Source organism: Dendrobium catenatum, unplaced genomic scaffold (genome assembly GCF_001605985.2).
Source record: "Dendrobium catenatum unplaced genomic scaffold, ASM160598v2 fragScaff_scaffold_847, whole genome shotgun sequence".
NCBI lineage: Eukaryota > Viridiplantae > Streptophyta > Magnoliopsida > Asparagales > Orchidaceae > Dendrobium > Dendrobium catenatum.
The window spans coordinates 4,215,415-4,235,059 of NW_021319309.1; the positions used below are offsets into that span (position 1 = coordinate 4,215,415).

The following is a 19,645-nucleotide window of genomic DNA, read 5'->3' on the forward strand; positions in this document are numbered from 1 at the left end:
TACAAAGTAGAGAGATATTTTGCAGTCAACGGGTTGACCGAGGAGCAATTGACAGCGGCGGGGCTATGTCTGAAAGGGAAGGCATTGGCTTGGTATCAGTGGAGGGACATGAGGCGACCAATTAGGAGTTGGCAAGAGTTCAAGGACTGTTTACTAGAACGTTTCAGAACCAGTAAAGGAGGAGTCTTCTATGAGTAGTTCTTCGTTCTAACGCAGGAGGGGACCGTGGCAGAGTTATGTGACAGGTTTGAGTATCTAGATAGCGGGCTAGATTGGCTTTCTGAGACAATGCTAGAAGAGAACTTTATGAAAGGGCTTAAACTAGAGATCAGAGCAGCTGTCAGAGTGATGAGACCTAGTGATTTGGGAGATGTCATGGAGCTGGCAGAGTTGGCCGAGGACCAAAAGCATCTGGACAGGAGGGCTAGAGGTAGCAGCTCAGGGGGATCGTACCGGATGACCACCACATTTTTAGCTCCTAAAGGACCCACACCGGGAGGTCTGCATGAAACCCCAAAGGAGAAGATTGGAGGGGGATTTGGGGGAATTTCAAGAAGCTCACTGAGAAGGAGTTGCAGGAGAAGCAAGCAAGGGGGTTGTGCTTCAAATGTGATGAGTACACGCCGGGGCATATGTGTAAGGGCCGAACTTCTCATGTTCTCATCATCTATGATGACGAGGAAGCTGAGGAGGGAGGTGAGAGTGGGGTCTGGGGAAGAGGAAGAGGAGAAGTTGCATCTAGACATGGCGGAGGTCTCTCTGAACTTAGTGGTGGGATTCATCCCAAATCACATCATGAAAGTGAAGGGAGAGATGCTGATAGAGAGATAGTGGTGCTGATCGATAGTGGGGCTACCCGTAATTTTATCTCTAATCAGATCATAGATTTATTGAGAGTGAAATTAGTAGACACTGGAGGATATAGAGTGATGATGGAAACTGGGAATGTGGATATGGGTAGAGGAGTGAATAGGGAAGTAGTGTTGACGATTCAAGGAATTCATGTGAGGGAGGATTTTCTCTCATTGGAGTTGGGGAGCACTGATGTCATCCAGGGGATGAAGTGGCCGCGGATCTTGGGAGATACCAAGGTCAATTGGGGAGCACTGACGATGGAGCTGGTGGTGAGAGGATGGTGATCCAGGGTGATGCAGGGTTGTCCAGGGCTAGGATATCTCTCAAATCCATGATCATGACCATACAGAAAGTGAGAGGAGGCCTTTTGGTGGAGCTGCAATGCTTGGAAGGGGTCAGATTAGGGGAAGAGGGAGACATTCCTCTTGCAGTACTACCAGTCTACCACTCATACAACATTTCAATGAGATTTTCCATCTGCCTCAAGGCTTACCACCAATAAGAGAGCAGGATCATGCAATCAATTTAAAGGAGGGGTGTCGCCGATTAGCATACGACCATATCGTTACCCTCAAATTAAGAAGAATGAGAATGAAAAGTTGATCATAAAGACGTTAGAGGCGAGGATCATCAGACCAAGTCCTTTCTCTAGTCCATACTTATTGGTCAAAAAGAAGGATGTGAGTATGGCTATGGCTTCACAAGGTTACTACAACCCTTAGCACTTCCAAGCAGGGTATGAGAGGAAGTGTCCATGGATTTCATAGATAGCCCACCACGATCTAAAGGATTCAAAGTCATTATAGTAGCAGTTGACAGGCTGAGTAAATATATGCATTTCATTCCCTTAGAACACCCCTACACCGCAGTTACAATGGTTGCAGCATTCATCAAGGAGGTGGTTAGATTGCACAGGGTTCCAGAGTCGATAGTTTTTGATCGAGATAAGGTGTTTCTCAGTCGATTTTGGAGGGAGTTATTCAGGTTGCAGAGCACAATTCTTAAGAGAAGCAATGCTTATCACCCTCAGATGGATGGGCAAAAGGAGGTAGTCAATAGAAGCTTGGAGACTTGAGATGTTTTACTTATGAACACCATTGATGTGGGCTAAGTGGTTTAGCATGGGCCGAATATTGGTACAATACCTAGTACCACTCAGCTTCTCATATGACCCCTTTTAAAGTGCTGTATGGAAGGGACCTCCCACACTTGGTGTATTTTGTGCAAGGAAGCGCACCAGTCTCATTAGTGGAGTAGTACTTGAAAGAAAGCGATAAGTTGCTAGAGGAGTTGAAGAGGAACTATTGAGGGCAAAATAATATAATGAATCAAGCATATGCATATAGGAGAGACATACATTTCGAAGTAGGGGAGAGGGTGTTCTTAAAACTGCGACCTTATAGACAGAAGACAGTGGCACATAGGAGGACGAGAAATTGACCCCCAGGTATTTCAGGCCCTACGAGATAGTTGAAAGGAATGGAGCAATGGCGTACCGGTTGAATTTACATCCGACTGCCACCACATACCCAGTATCCCATGTGTCTCAGCTGAGAAAAGCTCTCGGGGAGCATACAATTAGCACAGTTACTAGCGACACTGATTGAGGAGCTGGAAGTGGTCTTATAACCATTGGAGCTAAATGTGGTGAGATCAGGTCCGTGGGAAGAGGGGGAGGGGAGGGCAAAGAAGTGCTAATTTCATGGACGGGCCTTCCCGACTTTGACGTCACTTGGGAACCGTATGAGAAGATGAAGCATCAATTACGCTTATTTCACATTGAGAACAATGTGAGTCTTTGGGAGTGAGGTAATGTTAGACCGGACCCTCCTTGGAATGGGCCCACACACTAATTAAGTTTGTTTGGAGGAAAAATTCAAATTAGGGGCTGTTTAGGGATTAAGTAATTGTCCTTTTGCTTTAATTAGCCTCTTCTTGCTAGGATTAGGATTATCTTGAAATTTGAAATTTAAAATTGAGATCTTGGTGTTGGTTTTGGGGTCTAGGATTTGACTAGAGATTTGGAGAGTTGAATCTTCCTCACGAATTGAAGATTCATTGTATCGGGTTGCTCCTTTTCTTCTACTATTGAATTTCAAGTGCTTTTCTCCCTGATTTTCCTACAGATTTGGTAAAAACTGCCGCATTACTGCAGAATTTCTCTATGCACTGTTTTCCATTATTTGGTGTTATTACCTATCAATCATCCATGCCTCTATTAAGGCCCTTACTATGTTCAACCTCCAAACAAGAGAAAACCATGGGCTAGAATAGTAAGCCCCATTTAGCTTTCAAATGAGATACAACAATGATGGGTTGCTCGAGTCTACAGATATGTCCATGCAAAAACACATATTATGGATACCTTTTGAAGCCATGAAAATCACAAAGCAAAAAAGTAAGCATGAAATTTCTTTCTACACTTTCTTCAATCCCTCTACAGGTCACATAAGTAGTCTGATAATGCCAAAGTTCACCACCTAGCCTCATTAGAACCTCCATGAAAATCAGTGAGTGTTGACTACAAAAGAATAAAGGTTCAAAGTCCATTTAGTTTTGTTTATGATTTTATATATCGTTTAGGGAGAATTAGGCTGAGGGGTCTCTACAACAAGTCGATAATTTCTATGATCTTGGTCCAAAGTTTAATGATACAGGGTTATAAAAAAGTCCTTGCCACAAAGCTCGGGTTGCCTTTGCACAAATCCTTATAAAACCCCACCAATCCTCACCTTGTTAGCCTAATTTTAGGTCACTAAGAGAGAGAGAGAGAGAGAGAGAGAGAGAGAGAGAGGGGGGTTACTATTTATAAAAAGGAAAGAATTTCAAGCACATGCTAGGAAAACCAGGGGCTTGGCTTTGCTTAAAAACTTCACTAATAGAATTCTGGCCATCTCCATCTCTACTCAATTTGGATTGCTAGTGTGTTTTGTTGAAGATAGAAGTTGGTTGTGCTTCAAATATTGTAAAGGATAGGATAGCGATCACTGGTTGCATTATGGTTCATCAATATAGCCTCATCAAAGATGGTAACTAGCCTAGTCTTCAACGGCGGATTCAGGACACTAATAGTTGCAATGACATGGGCCACAATAGAAATTGTAAGGAGCATAGCTATGAGTTAGAGGTTGTGGTTGCTTTATAGGAGCTATACAGGGAAAGGCTTCTATTGAGGGAATGAATTACTATGAATTAGCATGATAGTAGTGTTAACCTAATGAATTAATATGAATTAGCATGATAGTTGTGTTAACCTAATGATCTTGCTCAATCATACACCTTTTAGTATGTTAAGAGCATGGTAAAAGCTTACAAGGATTTGGCTTGATTAATTAAGTATTCAAAGTGGCTATTTTCAGGATGGTTAAAGAGATTATATTGGGTAATTAAAGGCAACCTAAAGTCTCATAGGCAGTTCTAATTATCCTTTTAATTAGAACTTAGTCCATTTGACTAAAATTTCTCTCAACTCCCCTCTTAAATATAGAATCAATGACAACAGTTTCAATTAAGCCTTACCCAACCTAGTTTTGATTTATTTGATTTTCACCAAGGTCTAATTTGAATGTCTAACCAGACTAATCTTGACAATCCAATCATTGACACAATCTTGGTTAAGCCCTAATGAATATGATTTAGATCTATGTTGAGCCAAGGTTTGAAACAATTTCAATTCCAACATTTACTTCGAAAAAAAAAAAAAAGAAGATTGCAAAGTGTTTCAACAAAGAATTTAACCGCACAGCATAAATAAGTAATAAATATTTATCTTAGAAGAAGAAAATACAAATCAAAAGAAATGATTGTCCTAGGATAAGATATTGGAACTTGAATTGTTAGAAATAGTTAATCTTTCAACGTATATCCTGTAGTTGAGTCAAAGCGATTATAGAATGAGATACCTAGTTCCATTAAGAATTAGTAGCAGAAGTCTTAAGAAAGTATAGAAACAAATCACATATTAGCAAGGAGATTTGTTAATAGAGTGAGGAAATAATTATTAAAGAAAAAAAGATTATGTTAAAAGGTGACATAAGTTAAATACTATTTAAGTTTACATTGATAATAAGAATGCTAGAAGCCTTACAAAATAGGTGATGAGGACATCAGTAGAAGATTCCAGCATGTCTATCACAGGAGACATCGCAGATTGACGGCCACGATCAAGAGCATCTATTTATAAGTTATTTTATGTTATTGTATTAGTATTGTTATCATTATTTATTTTAGTTTGACCTTTGTGAGGGAGTTTAGTGAGTTGTAGCCCGGAGGGCATATTTGTTGTTGAGTTTTCTTCTTTGTGGAGGCCTATATATAGAGACCCTAAACTTTGTATTGGAATTTTGATGATTGCTTCATAAAATTTCTGATTTTCTTCTCTCGAGCTTGTGAGTTCTTGAGCGGCAAAGTCCCAAGGTGTGGGCAAAGCAACACCCACCAGTCGCGGAGGTGCTCCGGGCTCGTGGTCCGACTCTCCCCTTGCTTCAGGTCGCCGGCCATCCCCTACCCATTGTGCCAAGCAGTCGGCTGTCCCCTCCCCATACTACAACCTCCGGCCACCACCCAATCTTCCCCCTCACCCATCGGCTCCTCTCCCTACTCCCACCATAGTGTCGGCCTAGCCCTCCAAAATCCGGCCCCTCCACCCTCCCCGAACCCTAGCCACCGCCCCTTCTTTTGAACCTTCTTGATGATGATTTTAATCATCATTATTGCTTGCCTAAAATAACCAAATTGATTTGGGAAAGATTTTAATCCTATTTGAAATTCAAATTCGAATTTTCAAATATTTTCCTAAATTAACCCATCTAAATTAGGAAAGTACCTAAATTTAAGTCTAATTAAATTTTAAATTAGATTTGATCCTATTAATTGATTCCTAATTTAAGATCATGAATTAGGAGGCATTTAATTTCACCCCAATCTCCTCCTTCCCCATGCATGCCACCGGCTCTCCCTTCCCCTTACCCTAATTTAGGATTCAAATTTGAATCCTAATTTCCGTCCACTCTCATTAATCCTTTGGATTGATTATTTTCCTTGGTAATTAACCTAAATATCCTAAGCACCCTCCCTAACCCTAGTTGTCCCTTTCTCTATCCGAACCCACCAAGCCACCGGCTCCCCACTCCTCCCTCCCTCCTGCATAAGCCGTCGGCCTTCAAAGAATCCAAGGTTCACAATAATGAAGACTCCCATATTTATGGATGGCCGATCCTAAAGTCGACCACGGATTTGTGTACAATTCTCAGGGATAAATTGATATCCTTCAATCGCCCTTCTTTGACCCCGACTAGGAGTTTGAAGATTCCGTCGAAGACTACATAGGCTGCATACTATTTCATCTCGCCGAGACAATGAACGACGACCATCCGGACAGTGGCAACTTGTCGGGCGTCCACATGCGCCTCCTCCTCCAGCTACCTTCCCGTGGATCAAGACCTTCGACGTCATAACTTTCTTGGTGGCATCGTTTAGTGTGCTGAAGATATCTTTCCGCTAAAGCCTCTGATAGAGTGTGAGTGAGAAAAGAAACTCTAGGTGAAAAGCTCTAAATATTAACCTATGGAATATTATTACAACGTATTTAGTTTTATTGTATTTTCTGATATTATTTTAAGTTGGTTTGTTCTCCTACAATTGTAACTGCATGCCAAAGAAAAAAGTCAATGGATAACTCATAAAATTAATTCATGTGACTCACTAATCTTAAAGTAGCAAGCTTACAATAAATTTATTATTTTCTTGCAATTTCTGTCGGTTTCACATTAAGAGGATTGTGAACAATTCAAATGTTTAAATTCTTAATGATTTAGGGTCTATTTGAGGCCAATTTCTCACAGCTTTGTATTAAAAAAACTACCACAATCTTGTAGAGCTATAACTTTTGCCTATTTTCTATAAATTTATGTGGCAGATAATAGCATTTTATGAAATAATTTGTTATACTGTGATACAACAACAACAAGCATTTATCCCACTACATGGGGTCAACTACAAGTATACTTTTTTTTAACTGTGTCCCAAATTCTCATTTAAAATTAATTAAAAAAGTCATTTTTAATATTTTCTACCAAAGCCTTTTAGATCTACCTCTACCATTCTTAATATAAACCGGATCTAATACATTTACTCTCCTAACAAGGTCATTGAAAGGCTAAAGTTTTTTTAAAACAAGCATCTATCCCACTACATGGGGTCAAAGGAAAAAAAAGTCCATAATACTCATAAATGTTTTTTTTAAAAAAAATTCATAACTTTAAGACAACTGTAGTCGCCCATAATGTACCCTTAGACAGTAGGCTTGGTACTACAGGAGACTGATATTTATAAAATAGTTAAGATAAGAGACAAAATATCTATAGACTTTCATCAAGTTAGTGTATTAGAAATGAAGAAAATAGGATCTTAGCTAAGATGGAGATATTAATGAATGAAAGAGATGTTATTGAGAAATTATTAAATTAAAGTTATGAGAAAAATGTATTTTTGAATTGCATAATGAGTTATACTATATATTAATTAAAATAAGTAGAAATGAAGCTTAATCTAAAGAAGATAAAGGTAAAGTTTTAGATCCAAATCTAGGGAGTTGTGGGGATTCTGTAATGATTTCGTTAACAAATCTTTTCAATGTAACTTCGAAGAACAAAAGCATGTCAAATAATTAGCAATTTGACATCAATATTTAATAACAAAAGAAATATTAGAAGACTAGGATAATTATAACGGAATAAAACTCTAAGAGTCATTTTTTGAAACTATGTGGGAATACAATTAAGCAGAAATTTAGAAATGTTAAGTTAGTTTTAGATAATCAATTTGGTTTCAAGCCTAAAAAATATGCTATAGAAGGTATTTTAGTGTGAAGAGAATTAATGAAAAAAAAAATATAAAGAGCTAAGAAAGGATCTTCATATGGAATTTATCTATTTATAGAAGGTGTATAATCAAATATCACAAGAATTAATTTGATAAGCATCAAGAAAAACAAGTGTGTTAAAGTTATTAAAAAGATGTATGATGAAAGACTAATAAATATTAGAAGTAATTAAAAAGTGACCAAAAAGCTTTCAATTATAGTAAGATTACATTAAATATCAACATGAAGTCAATTTCTATTTATATCGGTTGTAGAGTACTGACAAAGAATATTCAAAGTGAAATATATTATTATATGCTTTTCATAGATGACAAAATTCTAATCGATGAGACATCTACTTAAATAAATGAAAATTTAAAACAATGGAGAGAATATTTCAAATAATCAAGAAATTAGAATTAATAAAACAATGATTGATTGTATAAAATGAAATATTTTTAGAAAACAAAGCACTACCTATATGAGATAGATTAAGGCTTCGTTTGGGACGGTTTTCTTCATGCTTCTTAAGGCGGCTTTCTAGTCCAAAAATTTTAATTTTTGGACTAGAAAGCCTCTTTAAGAAGCAGGAAGAAAGTCGTCACAAACGAAGTCTAAAGCATCTTGGATTAGAAGAATATAAATGAGAACATATTTCTAGAGTTAAAATTGTGCGATTAAAATGAAGAAGTGCCTATAAAGTATCATGGGATAAGTGGATATCATAAAAACTTAACTGTAAATTTTATAAAACTATTATAAGTTGATTACGTTTTATGAATACAAATGTTGGGCAATAAAAAAAATTATTGATAATTAAATATGGTGGAAATAAGAACATTAAGATGGTTGTGTGACAAGGTTAAGAATAATAAAGTAAAGAATTATTATATTAGAAGAGCAGTCAAGATAAACAAGATACAGTAAAGATAATATAGCTGAAAAAAAATAGACTTCAGCGTTTGAACAAGTACAAAGTATGGTTGTTTTACGCTTAAAAAAAAAGTACAAAGTATGGTAGAAAATGCACCAATTAGAGTGATAGATAGCGTTAGTGTCAAAAAACTGGTAGGAAAAGGATAAACTAAGAAAATATGAATAAAATTATTCAAACTGATATGTGAAGAATAGGTTCAACATCTCGAGCAATAGTCAATAAAGAACAAATGAAAAATAAAGATTCATAAAGCAACCCAAAAATACTGGTATAAGAAAATTGATGAAGATGAACTCATCAATATTGAAAATATCAATGAAAATTATGGATTTGATTAGCTCGTCCTCAAGATAAGCGAATTGGCAAAAAAGGGTCCATTAAAAGCAACACAACAATAATGGATTTGAGGCAGATCCTCCAAAATTCTCATAGGAATAGCTAATGGAGGCCGAGAAGCTGCTTGATCTACACCATTATGCTTCTTCATGCTAATTAAGAAACTTTAGCACCTTTGTTTATGTTTCAAGCAATTTAAATTAAAAAATAGGAAGTGTGCTATGATAAAGAAGAAAATTTTATCTTTGCTTTTTTATAATTTGTTGATGAATGCTCAAGTTTATATCGAGTCATTCAAAACTCATCTTAAATTATAACACATCTCAAATGTCATCTATAAAAACACATGCTAAAAGAATGAACATGAATAATGGTCGATCATCGACCCCATCTAATAGGCTTAAGATGTTGCGAACCATATCCTGACAGATTTGTACATACAAAATAGCCATTTTTCATATAACATTTCATGGCTTGTAGTTGTAATTTAACAAATGGATTATATACACTTCTAGAAGGGGTGTTGCAGCCTTTGTAGGCACTCAAATACTCCAAGCATCGTGTCTGACAAAATATTTATTGTAACCATTTTTTATTCTCAAAACCTCTTTTTTAAAACATGCTTGAATACTTCACATACAAATCTTGAGAACTGAGAATACATTAAGCGTATAAATCGGTCAAAGCCCTTGTGATTTTGAGCAACTTATATCTAGACCAATCCAATTTTAACTCTTATGCTTACTTTTAATCACTCTATGTTCAAATCTACTTGACAATCCCAGAGGCTTTGCACTTTGCAGAAACAACAGTAACATGCCAAACACACAATATAAAACAAAAAACAAACACTTCTAGAGAGTCACAGTGTCTTATCATACATAAATACATTCTAAGCTCAACAAATTCACGGACATATTATTATTATTTTCTATATTTCCTTCCTTCCTCAGTCACTTCTCTTACAAAATCCTTATTTAAATTATGAACCTTTCCCAGTACAATTATATTGAACCTCTTGAAATGTTTCCCTCCCACAATCTTCCCTTCTTATTCTTTTCATCATTATCATTAATTTAATATAACAAATGTTTGAGATCGACTTGATGAATCTTCATTCCCTTCATTTCTCTTAAGTGTAAGGCACTCTATTTTCAACAAATATTTTTGCACTTTTAGCAACATTATTTTGCACAAAATCCAATCTTCTCAATCTTTTATTTATTAGAATTTGCATAAGAATTTACAACCCCTATCAATGGCACATCTTCTATACTCCATTACACATGCCCAAATCACCTAAAATCTATTTTCCACTATCTTTTCTTCAATAGCTACTACCCTCATCAGCCCTTTTAACATGATTTCACAATCTCTACTCTTATTCAAGAGAATCTAAATCTCTATCCATCTTCAAGAATCTCAACTATAGCTAAATTTTAACATTATTTTCATGTTACTAATCTATTTATCATATCACAAACATGAATGGATCCTACTCTCAAAGCAAAGTTGAATCAACATGTCCTTGTCGCGTAAATATCTTATGTCCATACTTCTTTGCTCAACACACTGCAACAAATAAGCTCCAAGAAATAGAGAACGTGGAGCCTTGATATGAATGCCTTCCATAATATATAAGGACTAGACTTAAAAATAAATAAATAAATAAATAAGTGATCATTTATCTCCTTGATATAGAAGAATATTCATACTTTCTGAAGGATGACAAAATGTTGAGAATTGCTTTGAAAAATAATTTAAAAATAACAAAATGCATGCAAGGCCACATGCGAAGCTCATCTTGCATATTATTTTTCTTTGCATTAGCCTATGAGAGGCCTAAAAGCGTATGAACATAAAAGACTATAATCAATGCCCTTGTCAAATAGAAATCAAAATAAAGTAAAAGAGAGGTATTGTGGATACCTGGCATTCGGGTTGCCCTATTCTTTCAGGATACCCACCCTTCATCCTTGACACAGCCTGACATTGAACATGACCTAATCAAGACCATCAATTCTATAGAACTTTGTCATAAAAGTTCATACGGAAATTTGAAAGAGTAGAAAACTAAAACAGCTAAAAAAAATTAGGTATTTATGGACCTGGATACTTACAGTAAAGCATTCTACTTCAACATAATTAATAATAAGAAAAGATACAAAACTTAATAAATAATTCTTGACATGCATAGTTAGAAACTCAATTCCACCTAATTAATAAACAAAAAAGATGGAAGGACACACCATAAATAAGGCATAAAATGTATTAGTTCCCCCACGTAAAAATTAGGATGACAAGGGGGAAGAGGAAGACCAAACGAGCAAAACTGCAGTATTTACACAATTGTTCCCTAAGAATGTAAGACCAACGAATCCTCATGGAAATCCATCTATCTAATATAAAAGAATGGGATTATATTGTAAGAAAAAAAAAACTAATCAAGCCTAGCATACAATATTAGTCTTTTTCCAGATCTAGCTATGTAACTACACTTGTTGAGATGCAATTCAGAAACTTAACGATCCACTCTTCCTCATATTTTACTTTTTATCTCCAATTATACTTCGATGTTCTCTATCTAGCTTCCACACAGCCAACACAAATTCAACTCCCAAGCATGGATACTTATATATTATTCGTTTCATCTCTGCCAAGCTAATAATCTAAAAAGTCTAGTCTTCAAAATATTTATTTTCGACTCCAAAACTTACGTACAAGAACAGAATATTATCCTTTTATATGAATAGACATTTTTCCATGTAATTTTGTTTTGGCTTATTTTTCAATCATTCAACATCCAATTAAAAAATCAAAATCATTTAGCTCAAAATTCATCATGAAAAGTAATATGTGCCAATTTCATGAAAATTTAAGATGATTTGATCATTCATTGAGCATAAAAAAATTATACCCTAACAGACAATCCAGATAGTGAGATAAAATATTCATTAATTAGATAATGTAGGATAACTCAAAACAGATGAAATATTTCAAGCACGTATAAAAATAACTCAAAACAATTTCAATGAAGTTGACTTTAACAAAATAATATAGTAGTAGTTATAGTGAAGGACATTACAAGTTGCCCATTTCTTCATCAAATTTGACCTAGTTAAATCCTCATTAAAAATGTTGAAATCAGATAATCAAATTGTTCATACATTATAGATCAACATCAACATTTTTTATCTTGAACGTGAAATTAGGAACATAAATAATTAAATGTATAGCACGCATATGTGTGTGTACGTGTATGTGTGAAAGCGCGTGTGAGAAAGAGAGTGACATAACACAGCCTGCATATCCATCACCAGTACAAATCCCAAACAAGAGACATACATCAAATTTGAATGTTATCTTCTTCTACTTCATCATCATCATCAAGTATTCACAAAAGTTAAAGCAAGATGGATTGGTTCAATGTATTACTAGCCCTTCCTTGTGTGGAATTAAATTTAATTTGGATTAAGTGCCACTCTCCTTTCATAAATGGCTTTATAAACCCCTCTACTTTGTGGATTTTATCATGCACTCCATCAGATTTCCACTCTCCTTCCTATTTTCCTTAAACGGCCCTGACCTTTCTTTATTAGATTTAAATGAGAATTTGACTCTTAATAGGACACAATGGAGAAAAAAGAATTCATGTTGCTGACCCAATGTAGTGGAATAAAGGTTTGATGTTGTTATTGTTGTTGGCCCCATTTTTCAAGTCAAGTGACGAATACCAAGCATTGAGTTAGAATAGGCGTATTCCAAGCATTGCTTCGTTGTAGTTCTATATATATAAGTCTCATGCAATTCTGAACAAAATAATTGAGTTAAAATATTGAGATTATTGCTTTCATGTTAGTGAAGATTGGTGGCCTCCTCATATTAACTTGTTCTCATTATCTTTGTGTTTTTTTTGTTCTCTCTACACCAATAAACAGAGCTCCTCTGCATCCTTCAAAGTCCTTCAAAGCCACCTCAATGAATAATCTGCAATCTCTAGCATAAATGAACGATCAGATTGAAGTCTTCTCCCCATTACATGAAAAAATGAATGGGCACAAATACCTTCAACAGTCAAAATTTGTAATGATGTTCGTATATGGAAAAGGAAATGATGATTATACCATCAGAGCCAATCCCACCCAAGAAGGAAGATACAAAGTTCAGAGAAAGGTAGGCAAAGAATAATATTACAATATGATGATATCTTAACCATTAACGGTCCATAATAAATAATCTTGAAGAAAATTTCTTGTTTTGTGGTGTCGTTTGCTCATTAACTCCATAAACAATGACACAACAACAAAAATAACAACAAGCCTTTATCCCACTATGGGATCGTCTACATGAGTCCTTTTTCTCCATTGTTTTCTATTAAGAGTCAAATTTTCATTTAAATATGATAAAAATATTATTTTTAATATTTCTTAACCAAGTTTGTTTAGATCTACCTCTACCTTTCTTAACATAGGCCGGATCTAATACATATATTCTCCTAACCGGCCATCGGAAGCCCTGCGCTTTATGTGATCAAAACATCTAAGGTCACTCTCTCTAATCTTATTTTCAACAGGAGCTACTCCAATCTTTTCACGTATATACTCATTTCACATTATATCTCTAAGTGTAAAACCACTCAACTGCCTAAGCATTCTCATCTGTACAACACTTAACTTTATGCTTTTCTTTTAATGGCCAAAATTCCGCGTCATAAAACATTGCAGGCTTACCACTATCATATAGAATTTTCCCTTAAATTTACAGGGCACTTTTCTATCACAAAACAAACCCGATGCATTCCTTCACTTCAACCATCCAACTTAAATTCTACTAATAACATCTTCATCTATTTCATCGTTGATTTGAATAATAGGCATGAGATATCTAAAACATGCACTCTTTTTAATGACTTGATCGACTAAAGTCACAATCCCCCTACTAGATCTATTATTACTAAAGTTACAATCCATGTATTTGATTTTAGATCTACACAAAATAAAAACTTGAGACTCTAAGGTTGACCTACATAATTCAAGTTTTCCATCAACTCCCTATCTAGTTTTATTAACAAGAAGAATATCATCAGCAAAAAACATACATCAAGGTACATCCTCTTGCAAATGTCATTGCTCAACTCCATGAGCAATGATATTGGGGAAAATTTATAGCTTTATGTGATGGCTAAACGGACTTGGGACACATGCAAGAAAATTTGCTAGAGCAAAGAAAGCACCTTAGAGTTGTTTGGAAAAGCACACTCCATGACCAAGACAAAGTGCTCTATCTCTGACTATATACTTCAATTTGTTCGCATCCAACTTCCATATATGACCAATAGATAGTTAGATATATCATATATTTCATTTTTTGGGGAGAAACCATCCTCACTACAATATATACCATAAATAAAATTCCCACTTAAGTCTAGAAATATCAAAACCCATGTCATAATCATCTTTAATAATATCCAAAGACTCATCTCATCTCCACCATTCTATAATAGTAATGGGATCCTCAATCTTTGTTCATGTACGCTAATAGAATTGGAGCAAGCTTAATCCCAAAGCCATTAAATGCATATTCTTGGGATATACCCCAAATCAAAAGCGATACAATTGTTATTATCTTATTACAAAAAAATATTTACAATTTGAGTGGATGTTAGATTTTTCGAATAACAACCATTCTACTTAAATTTGATATTCAAGTGGAGAACAATGAATATGAATACCGATTTTGGAATCATTAGAACACATAGAGAGTCATACTCAACTTGAACATATTTCCATTGAAACATTCATTTCGCAAATGAAAATTATCTCAAGTCCTCAATTTCAATTATATAGTCCTTTTTTTTCTCAAACTCCTAATCATGCTTCTTGATCCCAATAACAAAATCATAATCAATATGGCAAACTGAGTTAAATGTTTACACAAGGATGAAGAAGGGCCAAATTGGGTTAGAGGAAACCAAACTTCTAAAGCAAATCGAAGAATTTGATCCAAACTCAATAACACCTAAAACTTCATGCAACAATACTCTCAAACCCACTATTAATCAAATTCTCGATCATGATCTTAACAAACCTATAACATTGAGGGAGGATGTGAAATTGTTTACTACCCACCCAATCTATATAACTTAGTTTCTTAAGAACTTTGAATGCCTGGCTATTGGGCATTCACTATCTAGCTAGATGAGATATGCATTCCCAACATAGTTCAAGACTTTAACGGCTCCATAATGGAAAGTCACAATGTTTACAGAATTTTTTTCTCTTGAGAAAATAGAATCCGGGAAATCTCAAATCAACCATCCAGAAGCATCTAATAAGAAGTAAGCGTATCTTCATCACCAAGTAGAAGACAAATGGAAGTGCAAAAAAATTTAAAAGTAATATTTGCTGCGGTTCACTCAACCTCTCTCTTATTTTGAATGCAAATTGGAATTAAAACAGAAATTAATTATTGCCTTAATTAATTTTCCTCTCCTATTGCAATTCAAAATTAGAATACTTTCCTTCAATTCTAATTAAAACATCTCTAAATAACTTTCCCTTAATTCCTCCTTTCGTAATGATCAATACCTTTGTTGGGCTCAAGGGTTGATTCAGCCCTAACTAGCTGGGTTGGATTAGTCTCTCTGCTCCCCTTCTCTCGCTGTATCAATACCCCCCCCCCCGTCGTATCAATCCCCCCCCCCCCCTCAAGATGCACCTTATCCTCAAGGTAGAAGGATGGGACGCCGGTCATAACTTTCTTCAGCTACTCAATTAGTGGTCATGCTATCGTCCATTGGAACCAATCAAGGGTTTTCCCCACCAGAGATAGCCCTACACCATGAAATACATTTACACCTGACACACCTACCTATATGCACCATCCCCTTCAAATATTAGCATCCTCAACTTCCTCACCCTAGGATCGCCACCGCCCCAATAACTTCTTCCTCCTCCAGTGTAGCTGATGTCATGATCCCTCCATGTTTCCCCCATGTATCGAGGGTGGAACTCCCACCTTTATTTCATCCATTCTTGCATAACCTGGTCCTATGGTTCAACTCAATCCCCACCATCCACTCCCCTTGCTCGAAATGCCTCCCATAATAGTTGACCACCCCACCACCTCCACCACACAATTTCCTCATTGTTGTCCCCCCCTTCCGGAAATCCTGATCCACCCTTTATCGAAGTCCTAGAAGGTGGCTCTTGATGGAAGAAACTCTCCTTATAGAACCCCTTCCGTCCGATCACTTTTCCCTTAGATTCAGCCAATGGAATCCCGATCAATCTTGGTTAAAGTTAGCAATTGGAACTGCCGGGGGGATTTTGGATCGCATCTCCATGAGCTTTCTCATCATCTCATCCATAATTTTCTTTCTCTTTGGTTCAACCCTAGGAATCATCAGTGAAGCTTTCGACTGCATCTTGATCATTTTCTTTATCATATCCTCCAAGTTTTCAAAGCAGTTCTCTATGGATGAGAGTTTTCATTCCATGGATGAAAGCCTTCCTTTGATGGTTGAGAACTTCTCTACCAACCGGGATTTGATTTGCTCCACTTTGCCTTCCAACACATCCACCATCTTTACCTCCATAGGTCCCAAAAAAGTGCTAAGATACCAAATTGATACGATTTGGAAGTGAAAACAGCACAATAAATAAGAAGAAGTGGAGGAACACAAAGATAGAGGCTGATTTTTTTAATTAATACTTCAACAATAATGAAAGAAAAAATTGATCTACTATTTTAAAGCTAGCTCGGCTCTCCCAATCAACCTAGATGTCGTTAGGAAGCCCTCAAGAAAAAAACTACAAAGAAACAAAATACCAATTAATCTCATAACAAAATAAGGCCTTAAATAAGCTCTTCATATTTCCTCTCAAACAACTTTACTAGCTTAATTAATTCCCTTTCTTATTTTGAATTCAAATTGGAATTAAAGCATCAATTAATTCCCTTATTGCCTTAATTAATTTCTCTCTCCTATTTCAATTCAAAATTAGAATTATTTGATTATTTCCTTCAATTCTAATTAAAACTTCTCTAAATAACTTCCACTTAATTCCTCCTTTCATAATGATCTATAGCTTTCTTGGGCCCCATAAGGGGGCCGAGCTCCCCCTTGATTCTACTGAGAGTTCCGCCCAACCCAAGGGCTGATTCAGCCCTAGCTGTAGGCTCGGTTGGACCAATATCTTTGTTCCTCTCCCCCCTCCATATCAAATAGTTAATAATCTATCTTGGAAACACTCCAGCAAACTCTTCAAAATACCCTAAGACAAACTTCCTTGGCAACTACAGTGAGAAACATTTAGTTACAATAATTTTAATTCATGTAGAGGACCACAAACAAGCAAACCTTAAGAAAAAAAAAAATATAGATTTATTGATAGGAAAAAACAAACATACATGAAAGAAGATAGAATATCAAAAACAAACAAGACAGGTAAATAAAAACATTGCTGACAAGCAACACAACTAATTTATAACTTTTATACTGTCCTGCGCCGACCCCAAGTAATGGGATAAAGGCTTGATGTTGTTGTATACTGTCCTGCAAAACAGGATAAAACTTACGGTAAAAGTTAGAAAAGCAATTTAATGAGAACCAAGCAATATGAAACACCACAACAACATAGGGAACCTAGAAATTAGGAAATCATGCAAACTCAAGAGAAGCATTCCAATTAACAAATACCTGCACATCATGTCACTCCAGTGCTTAATATATACATATCAGAAAAGCAAACCATATGACCAACATTAGTATTAATCATGTATCGCTCAGCCCTGAGATGTACCATATTTAAACAGGACCATTTTTTTCTGTGTGAAAAGTTAATGGTTGGATACAAAGGACCAAGGATTTCGCACAGCTGCAAGAATATTTCACTCAGGAAAAACAACAGTAACGACAAAATAAAAATTTTATGAAAGTGCAACAAGTAACTCCATTAATACAGTCAAAATCAGATAAAACCGGATCATAAGCGAATTAGTTCAACAAAATTATTTAAAAAGACTCTCGATTTACCAATTTCCTGTTGGGAGGATGATTAAATCTGCAAGTAATACCGAATCTACATAGGCCGGTCCTGATATAATAAGCACAGTCAGCCTCTCCCGGACGCTCTGGAAAAGGTCCAGGCTCTATGTTGTCACCTACTCTCAAACTCATTTGCCACATCGATTCTGCATCAGCACCAAATGCACGCATTAGATACAGACTCACACGCTTAGATTGGAAAAGTTCACATTCTCAGAAACTAGCCAAAACTACGTACGAGAATAAGGACAATCGCAGGATTCGAAGATGATAACTTGTGTTAGAGAATAAGGACAAAATTATATTATATTGATTAAGTGCGGATTCAATCAGTATCATCTCGCCCATAACTTAGTAAAATAAAGAAGTCGTGGAAGGGGAAAATGGAGAAAAAACAGAAAATTTTAAAGGAAAATTCGCCCAGACAAACGCCCACCAACTACGAAACCAACTAAAAATTGAGTATTACAGACCTCTCAGCCAACAAGTGGAGGCTTTTACGACGTCTAGCCCGAGTGGTAACCATCATCTAGCTCCAGACAGCATAAGATACGAAAGATCATTAAAAAAAGGAATTTTTTTTTAAATAAAGCGTCAGTAGTTATTGAAACCAAAACAAAATTCGGGAATTTTCCAATGTTATTGAACAGTATAGCGGTAAAATTCCAACTCCCGAATTCCGCATGCAATATCGGACGATAACCCAAACCAACCCAAATTCTCAGAATAATCCAATCATTATTTCCTCTTCTTTCAAACATCGCCACCCGCCCATGCCTCAACCCAAAAAAAGGAGAAAAAATAATGCGGCAATGCATCGATCAACTGTACGACGAGTAGCGGATTCTAGAACAGGGAAGGGAACCCTAGAGCGCGAAGCCCTGACCTTCGTCGAGAGACGTGGCAAGCGGGGACGACGCCGACGCTTCGGTCACGGCTAAGTTCGCCGACCTCGTGGGTGGCAGTTGTACCCCTCCCCCGCCATCGAACTCCATTGGCCGACCGCCCCCATCGAACTCCATTGGCCAGCAGCCGCTGTCGATGGGCGTCAGCCGCTGCAGCTTCTAGAAGACAAGGGATGGACGCGACGAAGCCAGAGGAAGACGGAAGCAAATAGCAAGCTTACAGGTAAACGAGGGGAGAGAGAAAAGGGAAAATAAAAGAGCTCTCCTCTCCACAAAAGAATGGGGGAATAAGAGCCGGCCATCCGAGAGCCAGTCGTTTTCCTTTTTCACCGCGCCAACTAAAAGAACAGAAACTAAAAGAAAAAAAAATATCGGTCCACATTATTAAATAAATTTGAAATTCTAACTCTTTTAAAAACTATATTTTTTATTTAAATTCAATCTTTTATCTTAAAAATTTGCATACATGACACTCAAATTTAAATTAATTTAAAGCTAATAATGCTTACCCTTTTTTTTACTATTTAAAATTTGATAAAAATGGAAAATATGTGTCAATTTTAATATCTATTTGAGAATTTAAAAAATAGATATAAATGGTGTTAGTTTTATAAATAGTTAAATTTTGAGGGTTATGTTTGCGATCGTCCATTTTATTTTGTTATAACCGAGCGACTATTTGGTTGAAAGATTTTTTAATT

General features: G+C 36.0%; 1 protein-coding gene across 2 annotated transcripts in view; it reads right to left on the reverse strand.

The window, feature by feature from the left end:
• Nucleotides 1–19,237, reverse strand: part of LOC110111720 (zinc finger CCCH domain-containing protein ZFN-like) — a 38,723-nt gene extending 19,486 nt beyond the window's left edge. Inside the window, exons 1-3 of one of the 2 annotated variants that reach the window (XM_020843713.2) lie at nucleotides 18,926–19,236; nucleotides 18,028–18,185; nucleotides 10,920–10,976 (exon numbers count right to left, since the gene is read on the reverse strand). In XM_020843713.2, coding sequence (XP_020699372.1) covers nucleotides 10,920–10,976; nucleotides 18,028–18,185; nucleotides 18,926–19,061 — 351 coding nt within the window. In that variant the 5' untranslated portion in view covers nucleotides 19,062–19,236. Of the gene's footprint in view, nucleotides 1–10,919; nucleotides 10,977–18,027; nucleotides 18,186–18,925 lie in introns of both variants that reach the window. The other variant, XM_020843714.2, reaches the window with a different exon arrangement.
• Nucleotides 19,238–19,645: the final 408 nt, after the last annotated feature.